At 30.8% G+C, this 16,963-nt stretch overlaps 1 protein-coding gene across 1 annotated transcript in view; it reads left to right on the top strand.

Moving 5' to 3' along the window:
• Positions 1-16,963, top strand: part of LOC130901717 (sortilin-related receptor-like) — a 32,186-nt gene that overhangs the window by 8,628 nt on the left and 6,595 nt on the right. Inside the window, exons 3-13 of the mRNA XM_057813271.1 lie at positions 7,141-7,302; positions 7,424-7,672; positions 10,470-10,732; positions 10,788-11,110; positions 11,393-11,757; positions 13,462-13,643; positions 14,196-14,986; positions 15,118-15,688; positions 15,772-15,965; positions 16,036-16,313; positions 16,614-16,952. Coding sequence (XP_057669254.1) covers positions 7,141-7,302; positions 7,424-7,672; positions 10,470-10,732; positions 10,788-11,110; positions 11,393-11,757; positions 13,462-13,643; positions 14,196-14,986; positions 15,118-15,688; positions 15,772-15,965; positions 16,036-16,313; positions 16,614-16,952 — 3,717 coding nt within the window. The remainder of the gene's footprint in view (positions 1-7,140; positions 7,303-7,423; positions 7,673-10,469; positions 10,733-10,787; positions 11,111-11,392; positions 11,758-13,461; positions 13,644-14,195; positions 14,987-15,117; positions 15,689-15,771; positions 15,966-16,035; positions 16,314-16,613; positions 16,953-16,963) is intronic.

Below are 16,963 nucleotides of genomic sequence, written 5' to 3'. Positions count from 1 at the left end.
ATTCGTTTCTACAGGTTGAAGGCAATAGTGCTGCAGAAATCCATCGGAGAATGAGTCGTGTGTATGGGGAAAACTTCATAAGCGATGGTGTTGTGCGTGAATGGTGTCGAAAGTTTAAAAATAGCCGTAATGATGTGCATGATGAAGGGGTCAAGGACGCAACAGAATGATTAAAGAAAACTGCAGATTCACCATTACTGCTTAATGGAATTTCCAGAAGTTTCAAAGTATGTTTTGTGCTCTATTGTTACTGAACGGTTGAGCTACATTGGCGGTAACTTTCTTTGAAGAGGGTATTGAAAAGCTTGTCCACGGATATGACAAATATCTCAATCTCTTCCGTGATTATGTCGAGAAGTAAACTGTGATATTGTCGAAACGTAACCGTAAGTGTACCGATCTTTTGGTAATAAAATTATTCTTTTATAAGAACTTGTCTTTTATTTATAGCCTATTGGAGGTTGAAAAAAACAGCCCTCGCAAAATTGGAATATGGTCATTTATATATCAAGAACCTGCTTTAAGAAATTCCAAGAACAGGGTTAAAGGGACAATGGTAACAAAAAATGTGAAATTTGTTATAGCACTACATTGCAAAAAAAAGAAAACAATTCACCTACAGCAAGATAATGTAACCCGCTTTTTTATAAAGATGCAGATATTATCACTCTAGGTTTTGTTAGTGGCTGGAATATTAAATTTAATGAAAAAACGGCAAATAGCCCCGATTTAATCGTTCTCAATGTAGGTTTTTTAACTCGAAACAGTTGCTGCAACATGAAGCTTCGCCAAACACAATTGATGAATTAATAGATTGTTTTCAATAGATTAGAAGTAACTACCCTTTATCACGCTTTTACTACATTACAAACATGTATGGAATCAATTATATTAAAAGATGAGGGAAAACAAAACTTTGTTGCGAGGGTGAACTAGCTGGAAAATATTTATGTTCCGAAAGAGCGTACAATAAGGCCAAATCATATTTTAATTGAATTTGGGGAGTATTTTAACAAAATAATTATTATTTATTAATAGTTTTTCTAAAAAAGTTGATATAATATACTTATCATGTTAATTTTAAGTTTTATTGTGTGTTTTGCAAATGTGTACTACATATCCGGACAAAAAAAATCTCGAAATGTATACCATATTTCCGAACGGAGGGAGTATTACTTTGATATAGTTTGGGTATTGGATATAGTTGTGTGCGATTTGTATTTCATTATTGTTACATTTCTTTATAAATTTTGATTCCTGATTGAATTTTATTTTGTATTCTGCCGATACAATAATATGTGTTAGTATTTTCAAGGCAGTGATTTCAGTACAGAAGCTCCTGGTGAAATGAAAAGTAAGAGGTGAAGGAAAAGAAGTTCAAGTTGGAAAGATAGCTCTGCATCAATTTTCCGTGCCATCACCAAATTTTCTATTCACATATAGTATAATAGTATCGCTTCAAGCTGTTAAGTACATGAAACTCTCGTTTCTAGCTAGCCACTGCCATGTAACTTTTAGTATTGGAATAATTGGAAGAAGGATGAGAAATAATCAAGTGTAGATATAGTAGGCGTTTTAAAAAGTATCTATTGCTTATTCTCTGAAAATTTAGTTTTGAGGAATTTGTGTGCAAAATGGGTGGTTAATCAAAAAAAAACATTGTCTTGAAAGTGTTTCACAGCCACGCAGCAGAATTTTTGTTTGGTTACAACAAATATAATATTCAGAAGAGAAAAAATTTATCAAAAACGACAGCCTTTTTGGTAATGACCAATTGAAGTAAATCTCTCAACGCACGTAGAAACATATTTCCCAAATTATATTTATAAGGTGCTGACATCTTCAGGTTAAGGGACGGAAACTTTTCAGACAATCTTCGTATATCAGGTTGAAATTATGTATGTATGACATTGTCCGTGGGTTCAAATTCTACTATATATCCAACTAATGTCTCACAAAAAAGATGCAATTATTTTATTCTATAAATAAAGTTGTTTTTTTTTTGACAACACACATTGATCATGAAAATGCAGTTGATAAGGAATATCTCCCGATATTGACATTCAATGTAAAGAAAAATATTTTTGTATTACAACGAATACCTCATTTAAATTGTTTGAAGCTGTTTAACTTGATATTTACTCATTTTTTTATATTTATGGCTTTCAAACATTTTTACAGTGTTAATTATGTACATATGAGTTGGAATAATTAATAATTTTTGCCGATAGTAACCACAATGATAAAGTAAATAATCCATATTATTATACTGTGAATAATATTTAATACCATATAAATGTGTATTGATACTCAATATGTAACTTTTCATATTACTCATATAGGATTATTGACCTCAAAACAAGATAAAACATTTCGTTTCCTTGAAGAAACTTTATCTCCTTTAATTAAAAATAAATTTTTTATAGAAAAACAAACCTTCACAAATATCGAATTATGTATATATGGAATAAATTATGTAACAAGTGAATAACTAAAAATATAGATTTAGATAGATTCAATTAGAAGTTATACTACACTGCAACCTCAAGGATTATTATTCCCCCTATCGAAGCAGTTTTTAATGAACTATAGTATAAGTTCTGACTTAAGGAGGTTATATCTTTATAGTTTTCTTGTCCTAAGCTTGTAATGGCAAGACCTAATCTTATCAGGTGTTCCGAAGGGGTAGTTCTCATATCCTGATGTTATGAAAACAGTGTTACACATTGTAAATTACATTCGCACTAATGCAAACAATCATCGACAATTCAAAAATTTCCTTGAAGAATTAAAAGACGAAGAACTTTCAAACATTAATTTCTTTTGCATTGTTAGATGGTTATCTAGCTACAGCGTATTAAATCGATTTGTAGATTTGTTTGATCCGATAACTGCATTTCTAAAAGAAAAGGAAATAACCTATTCAGAATTAGTTGATAACGAGTGGTTACAAGACTTAATGTTTTCCACTGATGTCATGGAACATTTGAAAACACTCAATTTACAATTGCAGGGGAAAGATAAAATAATATAAAAATAGTTTTCAAACTAAATTACGACTTTTTCTAAAGGACAACAAAAATAAAACATTTTGCCACTTTCCTCGAATTAAAAAAAACTGTTCCAATATTAAACAAGAAACACTCAACGAGTATATAGAACAACTAGAAGGAATATTGACGGAATTCTAAAACAGATTTCAAGACTTGAAAATTTTGAAATCGTCTTTTGATTTTTTTCTGAATCCTTTTGAAATTAACATAATTCAAGATGAGTTTTCAATTTCCAATATAATTATGACCCAAAAAGCATCTGGAGAATTAGAATTCGTAGAGATGCAAGAAGATCAAGTTCTACAATTAAAATATAAGTCGATGCCGATTACTGAATTTTGTAAATTTGTACCAGAATCGAAGTATCCTAAATTAAAAAAAGCTGCTTGTCGAATTATTTCAATATTCGGAACAACGTACTTTTGTGAATCATTTGATTCTACTTTAAAATTCGTGAAATCCAAACACCGATCAATATTAACTAACCAGCATCTGAAAGAATTATTGAGAAGTGCTTTCACAAATTCTTCACCAAATTTTAAAAACTTATCAAAAGATGTAAAATAAATATGTTTAACTTTCAAATTCAATACAAACATTTTGTACTTTTATTTATATGTTTTCAATAAACATAATTTCTGTAAAAAAAGAAAAAGAAAATAATACCCTTTTTGCATACATTTTTAATTGCGGCTCGCAAAACATTTCAAATTTTGAAAAATGGCTCGGACTATCAAGGAGCTTGGCCACCCCTGATATAGAATGTACCAATATAACTGTTACATGCAGAACTTTTTGAATATTTTTTGCAATAATATCTCTAATAAAAAAATTTTTTTATTATTTAGTGGTTTCATGAAGAAATTACCTGCAACTATTAGACTCACCTTTCTCATATCTTTATTTACAGTGTATTCTCGACATTTCATCTGAGTTTATCACTGTTTATGTGTACTATTCAACTTCGTTTAATTGATAACTTTTCTGTATGTTTTTCCCACTCAGTAATTGGCTATTGGGCTGTGGGGTGGTGTAAATGAATAAATAAATTTGTGTCCTCGTTTGACAAGTGTATTGGATTCATCATTTCCTTTAAGTCTTGTGCGACCTTGTCTATTGATTAATTTTGCTTTAGAACTCCATTGTCAGCTTTGTTGATATCATAAATGCACAGTGCTCTGATAGGTCTTTGACTAGTAGAATGAGTTTTATGACATTTCTTTCATGTTTCATTTTCACTCATCTTTCAGGTGCAAGTATTTGTATAATGGTATTTCTTTTGAAGTTTTGGTAGTATAGATATTTTCTTTCCCGTTAGTGCTACGACAAAATTTTTATATTATAAATTATTCATTACATTATATTTATCAAATCATGAGTTAAAATAGATTATAAATCTGTTGATTTACAGATCCGTTTTAAAAATGACACATTTATTACTTATAACATGCGAGAAATACTGCCTAAATTCATGAAATATAAGTGAAATGAAAAATACTTTCCACTATTAAATTAACCAAGATATATGGCACTAAGAATGATATTCCAAGGCCAAGGTCGGAATATTGGTTGAATGGTTGAATTACGGATTATGCACAATCCTTAGTACTGAAACAATCATATTCATCCAGTACTACTGATAATAGAAAATTAATGTTTTAACAATTCAATTTTACCCCTGTACTCTTAGTTAAAGTGCTGAAAAATTATATTATAATTTTTAGTTGGGTTTTATATGGAAGCATATTTGTTCAGTTTTGTAAACTATTAATTTTTATTCTACGTAAGTAACTTATCTAAAAACTGGGTAAATTGCGCACCTGCTACTTCGGTTTGGTGAGATAAGTGGTTCTTAAGCCCCCTTTTTGAAAATACCGCGTTTTTCTTTGATTATAGAATCAAGCAATACGCATGTCTGAGCACGTCACTTGGAAGTTGACACAAAGCATTACCAGAAATCGAATATAAAGAAAATCACTAACCTAGCGAACCCTATCAGGATCATGACACAAATTTATTAAATTATTGTGTCTTCAATAAGTGTGGGAAATATCAAATAAATCCGATGTATTTCAGTGCTCAAAAATCGACTTCAAAGATTGCTTTACATAATACATATAAAGCTATTATATCATGCTATTCACAAGAGTATATAATGAAAAAATATTGTCGAAATTTTTTTACAGAGCGTAGTTACTACAAAAAATTTCATACAGAAAGTATGTCCTTTTCAATATTCCGGTTAAATCATCCAGATTTAAATTGCATTCACAAGGACAAAGAAATTTAATATAAAATTATTAACAATGTATTACCATTTATTTCTAATAAAAAAAAACAAATTTTTAACTTGTTTGTAGAAAAATCTTATCACATTCTTTATCTTTATGTGACAAATATTTTTGTTTGAATGCCGCTATTAATTATGACGTATGGATTATTCAAATTCGAGTTGTTGACTCATCAAAAATCCTTTGTTTCATTTTAACGGAATAGTACATATTTTTCAAAAAAGAAAATAAAATAGGAAAATCTTGCGACAAGTTTTTTAAATGAAATTTCATTACTATTGCTACTTCAGAGGGAAGAAATGTGTTTTGTTAATCTATAAAATTTTGTACAGGGGCTATCATTGTGTATGGTAATATTTAATACACAAATACACTCCTGCTTTTATTTTAATTGACGTGTAACCAGGGTGGTTAGTACATAAGCTTTCCAGTACTGTAGACCTCTAAAAAAAAAAGAACTAATTAAATGATAATTATAAATATGTAGTGACAATAATAAACTAATACAACATTTTCTATTATCCAAAAAACATTTTTAATACTTCGCAATCGACTTGAATATAGCTCTATTCTTGTAGAAGCCAACAATTCGTTGGAGGAAAAAAATAGTCAAGAATTATGCCGTTTTTAGCGGTATCCCACTGTTGAAATAACTAAGTAGTATTATTTTTTATGTAATCCTGAGTAAGATTACCGTGACGTGTAATAATCGAAGAAATTAAGCACAAAAAAGAGCGAAACCTAGGAACTTCTGAGCAGTATGACGGATGAAGATGAAACAAAGTAAATTCGATTCGCGAGAGCCTCGTGAAACTTTGTGATTACAAATGATGAGAAATGATTAGAAATCAAAATACATCTGTGCAAGAGAAAAATGCATCTAGATGATGAGCTCAATTTTCGAGGGTTTCCGAAGTCGCTGAATACAAATATCACCGCAGAAAGGGTCTATGAAGTACCTGGCCATGGCTTTCCAAATATGACGTATAAACATCCCGGCCACCAGGTACTTCACAGGTGTGTGTTCATTGACCTCGAAAACTTTTATTTTGATATATGTATATATATCACAATTTCATATCGAATTTCCACGGGAGGCGTAGATGTTGGCGCCATCCTGACCACCAGGTGTCTCGTAGACCTTTTCTGTCATGATGTTCGTGTTCAGCTATCTCGAAAACCGATTAGAAAAATTGATTTCCGGCAATATTTCCCAAGTTTTTTCAATTTTTAACCATCTAGATGCATTTTTCTCTTGCACAGATGTATTTTCATTTCTAATTCATCATTTGTAATCACAAAGTTTCATGAGGCTCTCCCGAATCGAATGTACTCTGTTGCATCTTGATACGTCTTGCTTATAAAGTCCTAAGCTTTGTGTTTCATTTTCTTGACTATCAGATGCATTATATTAGACAATAATGTTATAATAGAAGTTCTACATTGTAATTTTATAAAAACAGATTATATTAAAGTTTCACAAAAACTACTTTGCAAAAAAATTTAAACAATAAAACGGTGACAGCTGTAATAAGGTTAATAAGAAAAGAACATGATAGAAATATGTAATTTGGCTTAGTTAGAGTTCGTTTAATATAACTAAAGACATGATATATCAAACCTGTTTAAAAAAAACTTAAAATTGAATAATAAATTGTACAGATTAGTATTACTTTGAAAAATAACCAATTTGGTGATGTGCTTCAATTTAAATAAAAAAATAACCATAATGAACAACAAAATAAATTTAAATGTTAAACAAATTGAATCATCCACATTCACAATTTTTTTTTTAGTTTGTTGTCACTGATATCAAACATAATGTGATGTACGTAACAACTGATTATGGGAAAACATTTATCAGAAGAGATTTAAACTTCACACCTTCCGAAGTCTCCTTCCACGAATTGTATCCATCGATAATGTTGGTTTTGGATAAAAATCACATTAAAAACAAAGTAAGTTCAGTAATTCGCATCTGAAATTGACTTGGAAGCACAATCAATTCAATATAGCTCTCTTTTGCTTTTTTTTTGGAAATTTCAGGAATGATAGAAATGTATATATATTTTCTTACAGCTTTGGGTAACTGAAGACTTTGGAGAGACGTTCAGACCACTCTACGAATACGTAAAAGCATATTTTTGGATGAAAGATGTCGATGAAACTTATCACGTTATTATACAAAGATCGGAACCGAATAATTTAAGCTCAATAATCCATTCCTCAAATTTATTCAAACATACGGCATCTCAAATTTATAACACAAATGTAAAAGACTTCTTCATTAAAGGCGACTATCTTTTCACCACATCCTACACTTCTAAGGTAAGTAGTGTTCAAACAATTGAAAAATAAACAGTTAAAAATAATTAGATAGAATATCTAAGGATCCTTTAAAAATTTATTAGTAATTTCATATGAACTTTGTCTTTATATCGAAGTTAAGACATTTTAATAACTTTCTAATTAATATAGCTGAGAATTTAATGGATAATACTTGAAAAATGAATGAAACTATCTGAATCTGATTAATATGACAGATACGTGCTGAATTAAGAACCTTTTATTTTTTTTAATTTACCAAACTTTTTAATTTTCATTAGGTATTTCATATTTTGGGAGTAGGATAATTATTGTCCTATCACCTCTTACCCCCATGTTTCCCAACGTGGGGCCCACCCCAATAGGGGGGCAATTTGTTTGTAGAAAGGGACAATTCGAAAGTTCAAATGCAATGCTAGATATCGGTGCCCAATTGGAAGAAAAAAGCAAATTCTTAAATAATTGTGGCTAATAAATATTATAAATTCATTTGACGATACCAAAATATAAGCGTCGTCAAGTAAACATCCCTGAGGTAGACGGCAAGATCCACGTGGACCCCCGGATGCTTTAAAATATCGCTAAACAACGCAGTTCTATGTATCTGAATAAAAGAATTTGTATTGATGAAGGAGATAACCTGAGTCGACTGAAAAGAATCTGAGGTCCGATTATGCCTAGTAAAAGAGAAGCTCCCAGGAGCACCACCCGCTCTGAATCTGTAGAGTCAAACAAGTGGCGCTGTAAGCCAAGATCAGTCTGTGAATAATTTCTTTTCTTCACAGCCACGTGGATATTTAGTCGTAGTTCTCGTATTCACTAAGGCTTTTTGTAATTAAGATTATCATTTTTCACAGAGTTGAAGGGATAAAGGAAAATTCTGCTCTTAATTAAAATCTTTAGTCAAATTATTTCGAATTTGAAGTTTTGTTTTTAATTGTATGTTTTGAAAATTTACTTACGGTGCTTCTTTAACAATTTCCTAGATATTTTTTCCTAAAACATTTAACATTTAAGTTTCTTAATTAAACAATTAAATTTTTTTTAATATTAAACATTATGGTGTATGTTATATAGAGGGGTATAAGAATTTTAGAAGTGCTTGGGTGTGGCATGGTACAAAAGAGGTTGGGAAACAGTGACCTACCCTATTGCTAGTAGATACATGCTAGTTTCGGAGGGTAAGTGAGGTTATTATTACCTACTGGATGGTTTGCTATTACAGTAAAATAAATGTAAACTTTCGAATTTATATAAATTCGAAATGATTATATCTATAGAATTATTAAAAGATCATTGTCTAAGAAAAGAATTACTAAAATAATGTCATGAATTAATTGAAAATATGATAGAATAACCCTCACTTATCCTCTAAAACCACTCTGTGGTCCATAGAATGGAATAGGTGCTAACATCAAATCTATTATCCTAATGTCTTATAATAATTGAAACTGCTTGGCAGATATTTGAAAAAATAAGATTCTCTCTTTAAATGTTTCATCTTTTTCATTATTCAGTAAAAGGAATACTTATTTTTAGAATATAATCTCGATCCAGAAATTAATATGCAACATTATATGTAAAAATATTTCTTTTTATATTCTGAGAAATAGATTCAAAATACACATCTCTCGATAAGTGTTCAGCCTAATAAAAAAAATGCAAAATATTCACTAAAATCAGATTTTATGAGAGATGTGAGAATAAAATAAATGCGCTAACAATTTAATGTATAATTCTAACATTTTGACACTATTTGATGAAAAATCATATTCTTTCGATAAGTATATGGCTATTTTTTTTGATATATCTGCGTTCAAAAAATGCCTGCCCTATTTTCCGAATATGGATGTTATCTTTCCAGTACTCTCTTAAATTTTTGCCTTGTCTACATTCAGCTAACCGCTGGTTTTGGCGTGTAATATAGTGGATCTAAGCTTTGTCCATTGTTATATTTTTATTTTTGTCAACTGTTGGCTCATGCGCCACCCACTTCCAAAACGTCTTTCTCATATACAAATGTTTATTCCAAATAAATTATTAGCTTTTTTGATATCTCCTGCAACTTCAGGTTACAATTTGCCAAATCGATCAGAGTTTAGTTTGATTAATAATTAATATTTTTAAAACCATGTTGAAATTCAATCAATGGTCCCTTCCTAGTACCGAGTCTAGAAATCAGCTACCAAACCATGTTTCCGTTTCAACTTTTCAACAGTATTTTTTACCTTTAAATCATTTAATCAATACGAGTTTGAACACACCTATATTTTCTATAATCTTCCTATTTCTTAAATAATAATAAATATTTTTTTACATAATCATACGTATATAGGATATGATTAATAAATATATGAATAATTCTGTTGATAATAAATCACTTGTCTTCATCCATAGGCTTGTTCAAATTCGCAGTATTGAATATAAATCATATTCCTCTTATAATAATAAATATTAAGATAAAATAACAACTAAAAAAAATTTGATCCACATGTCCATAATTTAACATTTTATCCATCAGTAAAATAATAGCCATATCGATTTTTTATATTACAAGAATTTTATTGAAACTATTCCTAACCATATGAGCCAATCTCGAATTGTTTTTGGCCTAAACACATATTTGATGTTAATACCAAAAAAACAAAAGTATGTTTATCCACTTACTTTTCTATATTTATTTGACTGTACTTCATATATTTCCAGAAATTCTGTATAAATATCTTTACAAAACTTAAAAAACTGTATCAATCAAATTTCAAATTTCTTCCTAACCAAATAATCATACTAAAATTTTTAGGGAGAACTGAATTTATATGTTTCTTACAAATTTGGTAAACGTCAGTTGTGTGTCTTCGACTCAACTGAAAAGTTCCAAAGCTTTTTAATCGTTGACGTCACCAATCCTAGAGCATTGGTGGCCGCGGGTCACACAAATACAACATCTCATTTGTATACATCTGAAAACCTAGCAGGAGATGGTCAGGAAGTGAAATTTACACTGTCTTTGGAAGATGTGTTCGTTTTCTTCCCATTAAGCTCATGGCAAGATACATGGTTACAGTAAGTTACTCTATATATTAAACATTTTAGTTTCTGATAATAATGTTTGTGTTAGCCATATGTCGGAAGAAGCTTTCGCAGACGTTTATAAAGTAGAAGGAATTACTGGAATTTATATAGCATCAAAAGTACTTTCTAAACCAGTTGGGGGACATTTAGGACCACAGCATTTAGGATCTGTCATAACATTCGATCATGGAGCTACTTGGAAGTTGATCCAACCCCCTGCATTCTACGTAGATGGTCAATCAACTGGTTGTGTAAGCACCAATAATTGCTCTTTACATTTGAGTCAGAAATTTAATCAATTATTACCAGATACTAGATCAGTTGGAATCTTATCCAGTAAATCAGCCCCTGGAATAATAATGGCTACAGGTTAGTATATTTTACAATTGTATATTGCATCTTACTAAATCTTTGAATGGTTGATACATCTTCAACTCTTTTATGATCACTAATAATTAAATCCAAGATGGAACTGTTCAAATCAACTTCAAAAGCGTTCTACAGTGGAACTCTCTAAAAATTTTCAATGTCATTCCATAATTCGGGTAATTTCACAGTTTTTACATTTTCAAATAAAAAATTATTGGATTCATTCAGATTTTACAGACAGAAGTACTTTTATGGTTGTAACATCAAGTATTTGGATTTCAGGTGTTTTGGGTAAAAATTTAAAGGGACATTATGGAATATACATAAGTTTGGATGCTGGAGTCACATGGCGTCATACACTTATGGATTTATACTTTTTTAATATGGGCGACCATGGAGGTATTCTCTCGGCTGTTAAATACTATAAAACTAAAGGAGAAACAAGACATATTGAATATTCTATTGATGAAGGTAGATCATGGAACCAAACGGAATTTCATAATGAAGAATTAAGACTATATGGATTAATGACTGAACCAGGAGAAAACACAACTGTCTTTACAATGTTCGGATCTTTACCTGAACGTCATCAATGGATTATAGTTAAAGTAGATTTTACAAAACTATTTCCCCGTAAATGTACAAAGGTAAGTCAACTTAGTTGATTATTAAATCAATTGTCTATCTTTCGGTCACTGATATTGCACCAAACACAATTTCCCAAACTCTACAATACTCAGTAAATAACGACTTTGTCTTCTTCTGCAAATGTATCAATTTTTCTGTTTCACACACATTATGTCAACTAACTTGAACAAGCTGAAAAATTCGCTTGTATTCTAAATCAGCTAAATTTTTTTTATATTAAAGTCTTAATTGGCATTGTATTTGCTAATTATACTGGTAACCTTAATTATTACTGTAGTTTAGACATATTTATGTATATATAGAGAGAGAAACGTAATATGGAAAACTTTAACAACTTTTAATAGAGATGTGTTAACCTCACTTAACCCTCGACTGGTATCTTGGTTTTATAGACACGTAATTGGTATCCTGGGGTGTATCAACACCCCATTTTAAAACAATAGTTTTAAATAAAAGATTAGAAAGTTGTATTATTTTAATAAATGTTTGTTTAAACAGTATTAAAAATAGCAGATTACAAGAAAAAGTTAAACATAAATCTTAAATTCAAAAATAAACTTAACCACCATGTTAAATTTTACTTTAAAAAAATGTAGTAATTATTAATGATCCAAAAACAAAATAATAGAATATCCAAGATGCATATGATGAATACTTTAGAAATGCTGCTTTTAGTTCCCTAAAAAATTCTTCTGTATTCTATTTTCTTTTCAAGATTCTTCCTTAACGATATTGTAAAATTTCTTTGTGACATTTTATTATCAACATTAGCACAAGTGTAAAGCACATAGGCATTAACTCTTGAAATGTCAAGCATTGCATAGAATGCCGCAAGAGGTCATCTGCTGATAAGAATAAATAGTGCATTTCTGTTCAAGTGAGTCCACTCCTGATTTAGTTGAATTATATAGTTCGATTATCTCTGGTTTGCCGCTTTCAGCAATAGTCCTGCTATGATGCATGGAGGAGACTAAAATTACATTTCTATTTTTTAGGTACGAATGAAACTAACGTTAGGTTTCTTGTAAATCCAAATTCTGAAGTAAATAATGATTTTTGGAATCACAGAGGCACATAATCTTAATACTATATTTACTTTTCTTCATCACTACTTAGTTCACTTAAATGTTCCACATAGTACTACAGTTCTCTTTGCGTCAATGAACGCCGCGCCCTTTTAATTCCCGCACTCTGATTTAAAGTCACTTTAGTGGTATTGTGGGGTGATACGACACCCTATCTATAAAAAAAAAATAATTTTCTTCTATTTCTAAATTTTCTACATAAGAAAAAATAACAAATATTTATCTGCGGCCATAGAAAATTTTTACTGTAGGGTAATTACAATAATCCATGATACCAGTTGACTGTTAACTATAGTGTTTTATGTTAGTTAATACTATTAATATTTGATCACCAATTGGTTCCTGTTCTTCATTTCATTATCATACTGAACACACTGTTTACACCACACCAACAATCACAATTACAGTGCTAACGCGTGTTTTGATAGCCAAGAAACACCCGTCACACGGTGTAATTGTGAGTGTTTGTATAGTGGTAGTGGAAACAGTGTGTTTAGTATGAATATTACCAACAGTTCCAAAAATTCCAACTTATTTCATTGTCAGATATTAAAAACTGAGTTTTTGTGTAATAAAATCATGAGTTTATTTCAAATGTAAAAAAATAGATTTTTTTAGGGTGATTATAAAATGTGGTATCCTAGTTATAGTGAACAAAACCGTAATTATATCCCTTGTATTCTTGGACAACAAGTTACTTACCAGCGAAGAATACCGCTTGTTAATTGTTTGAATGGTTTGGATTATGTTCAAGAAACATCTATAGTAAACTGTGAATGTGACCTTCTAGATTTTGAATGGTAGGGAAAAACAAATTTTATCATGATTGTATTATGCAATTTAAGAAAGTTATACGCTGTTGATGTCATTATTATCAGAAGTTTCTCTTATATTATGAGAATCTAAGGTTTCATTTTCCTTCAGAAATAACTGCATATTTTCCAACCTAACGTTAATATAACTATATTAGTATTAAAATTCTATTTCTTTTCACTAAGTGTATGTACCAGCAACAGTTGCTCTCAGCCATATCTCATAACGTACCTGTTATAGATTTTTATCGGGACTTTCAATATATCAATTATGTGTTTTTCCCAATGGTTTGCACTATCACCTGTCTCAATTTTATGTTATATCATTTTACCAACCATTTCATGTGAACTTTCCAATCAAATTTTGATTATTTTTATCTTTTTGTGAATTTTAAGCAATTTCTGTTAAACTGTTTTTGAAGTAATTAACTACATATTATCTTATTAATACTATTTAGTTTGACAAGTGTATTTATCAGAAGTAATAATAATTTTCAAAAATTAAAAATTTTTGTTGATATATTCTTATTCTATTTTTAGTGATTTTGGATTTACTCTAGTTGGCTCTCCACCCCGCTGCATTCGTGACAAGACATTACCCATAAATGTCTACAAAATACCTACTTCTTGCAAACCAGGAGAATTCTTCAATCGCACCAAAGGTTATCGTAAAATAGCAGTAGACAAATGTATTGGTGGTTTTGAATCTCACTATCTTCCGGATTTAGTTCCTTGTCCTTTCAAAGAAGTCAATGATTTCATTCTTTTTGCACAACGAGAACGTATTTCGAGATATAATCTTGTAACTAAAAAATTAGAAAAATTACCAATTTCAAATTTAAAGAATGTCATAACTATTGATTTCGACACTGCTGAGAATTGTGTATATTGGGCGGATATAGCTGAAGATACTATATCAAGACAATGCTTCTCTAATGGTACCACTGTGGAAGTACTCATATCAAATGATCTTGCGTCTATAGAAGGGATGGCTTTTGATTGGATTTCGAAGACTCTTTATTTTGTAGATGGCGTGCGAGCTAAGATAGAACTAATAAGAACTGATATACATAACAGTGGAAGAATGAGAAGAACAATTTTGAATTCTACTGTATTACATAAACCTAGAGGTATTGTCCTACATCCTCAAAATGGCTATATGTTTTGGACAGACTGGTCCGTGGAAAATCCTTCAGTGAACAGAGCTAATTTGGATGGTACTAATAATTTAACTTTGTTTGGAAGGAACAAAGTTGAATGGCCAAATGGAATAACAATTGATTATATTGCCAATAGGTTATACTGGGTGGATGCTAGATTAGACTACATAGGTATGAACATATTTTTATCTGTTTAGTTTCATAAGGGGACTTATGAAATATTCAGTAATCTCATCTAGAACTGGTTATCTTTGATGTTATCCCATTTTAATTTGAAAATAATATAATTTTGTTTATTATAGGTAGTTCCGATTTACATGGGGATGGATTTATTAAGGTTGTCTACAATACTGATGTAGTCTCTCACCCATTTGCTATTTCTGTTTTCAAAAATAACATGTACTGGGACGACTGGAAGAGGAACTCTATCTTCGCCGCTGATAAAGATAATTTTACTGGTGTAGAAATCATTTTAAAACAAATGCCAGGTCTTATGGATCTCAAAGTTTTCGCTCATGGTTTGCAAATAGGAACAAACGCATGTACAAAGTCCGATTGCTCGTACATATGTGTTGGTTTACCTAAAGGCGGCCACGCTTGTTTGTGTCCCGATGGATTAATAATGCAAAATGGTAAATGTATGTGTCCAGGAAATGTGGAACCATTAGTCAATTTGACGTGTCCATCAGTTGGAAATAGTTGTAGTCCCGAACATTTTACATGCAACAACCATTTGTGTATACCTAAAGGATGGAAGTGTGATGGTGAAGATGACTGTGGTGATGGCTCTGATGAATTTCAGTGCATCACTGAAACATGTCCTCCATCATTTTTCATTTGCGGAGATGGAAAATGTTTGCCAAATTATTGGAGGTGGGTATGAATATTCAATAACTAATTTGGTTATATTTTACATCTCTAAAATTTTCAAACGCCAATTCACTGTTATGTTATAGATGTGATTATGATACTGATTGTGCGGACGGTTCAGATGAAGCTAACTGTCCACGCCAAAATTGTACTGCTGGTCAATTTGCTTGCGAAAATGGAAGGTGCATTTCTTCTAAATGGAGATGTGATGGAGAAAATGATTGTAGGGATGAATCAGATGAACGAAATTGTAATGAAGGAAAACCAACTAGCTGTAAAGGTAATATTAAAATCAATATTACATTGCAAAGTCAACTAGTGCCCCCTTATTGTGATATATTGTATTTTAGGTGAGGAGTTTACTTGTAAGTCTGGTGGCGTTATTTGTATACCAACAACCTGGAAATGCGATGGAGAATCAGACTGTACAGATGGTTCAGACGAATTTTCATGCTTAAACAACACTTGCACTGATGCTCAAATGGCTTGTGGTCCTCCAAATAACAGATGCATCTATAAAACTTGGATATGTGATGGAGATACAGATTGTACTGATGGAAGAGATGAAAAAAATTGTTCATTCAGTACCATGGAGGTACCTAAGTTACCTGAAGAGTTTGAAAGTAAAGTGAGTTATTATTTAGTTAGGTGGTGGTTGAATGTAAAGTACTCTGTTGAAATTGTACAGGCATCTGTTTATGAATCACAATAACTTTTATTAATTATGTTTTTAATACCCTTTTGTCCAATAAAATACCAACAGCAATAAATAATGTATTATTTATAAAATTTGTCTTCTTGTTTATTCAATAAAGTCACAATGATAGCTTTGTGACATTTAATTTTTTATTTTTTCAAAACTAAAATTTATATATTTAAAACAAAATTTATAACCAGTACTGTTTTAAAGATTATTTCCCTTTGATAGAATGGAACTTGTCATGACCCCTGGATGTTCAGATGTAGAACTCAACGTTGCATTCCATTTTGGTGGAAATGTGATGGTGCTGATGACTGTGAAGACGGTAGTGACGAATTAGGATGTAACACCCCAGTTTATCCTCCTATGGAACCTACTTCTCAACGACCAAACACTATTTGTGAAAACAATCAATTCCAATGTGAACAAGGAGATTGCATCACAGCTTCGTTTGTATGTGATGGTATGGATGACTGTTTACATGGAGAAGACGAAAAGAACTGTAAGACCTTTATGAACTGTACTCATACACAGTTTCAATGTCGAAATGATGGAAGCTGTATACCTGTAAGTAACAT

The sequence above is a fragment of the Diorhabda carinulata genome, chromosome 1, assembly GCF_026250575.1.
Source record: "Diorhabda carinulata isolate Delta chromosome 1, icDioCari1.1, whole genome shotgun sequence".
NCBI classification, from domain to species: domain Eukaryota; kingdom Metazoa; phylum Arthropoda; class Insecta; order Coleoptera; family Chrysomelidae; genus Diorhabda; species Diorhabda carinulata.
This window is presented reverse-complemented; position numbering and strand designations above follow the sequence as displayed.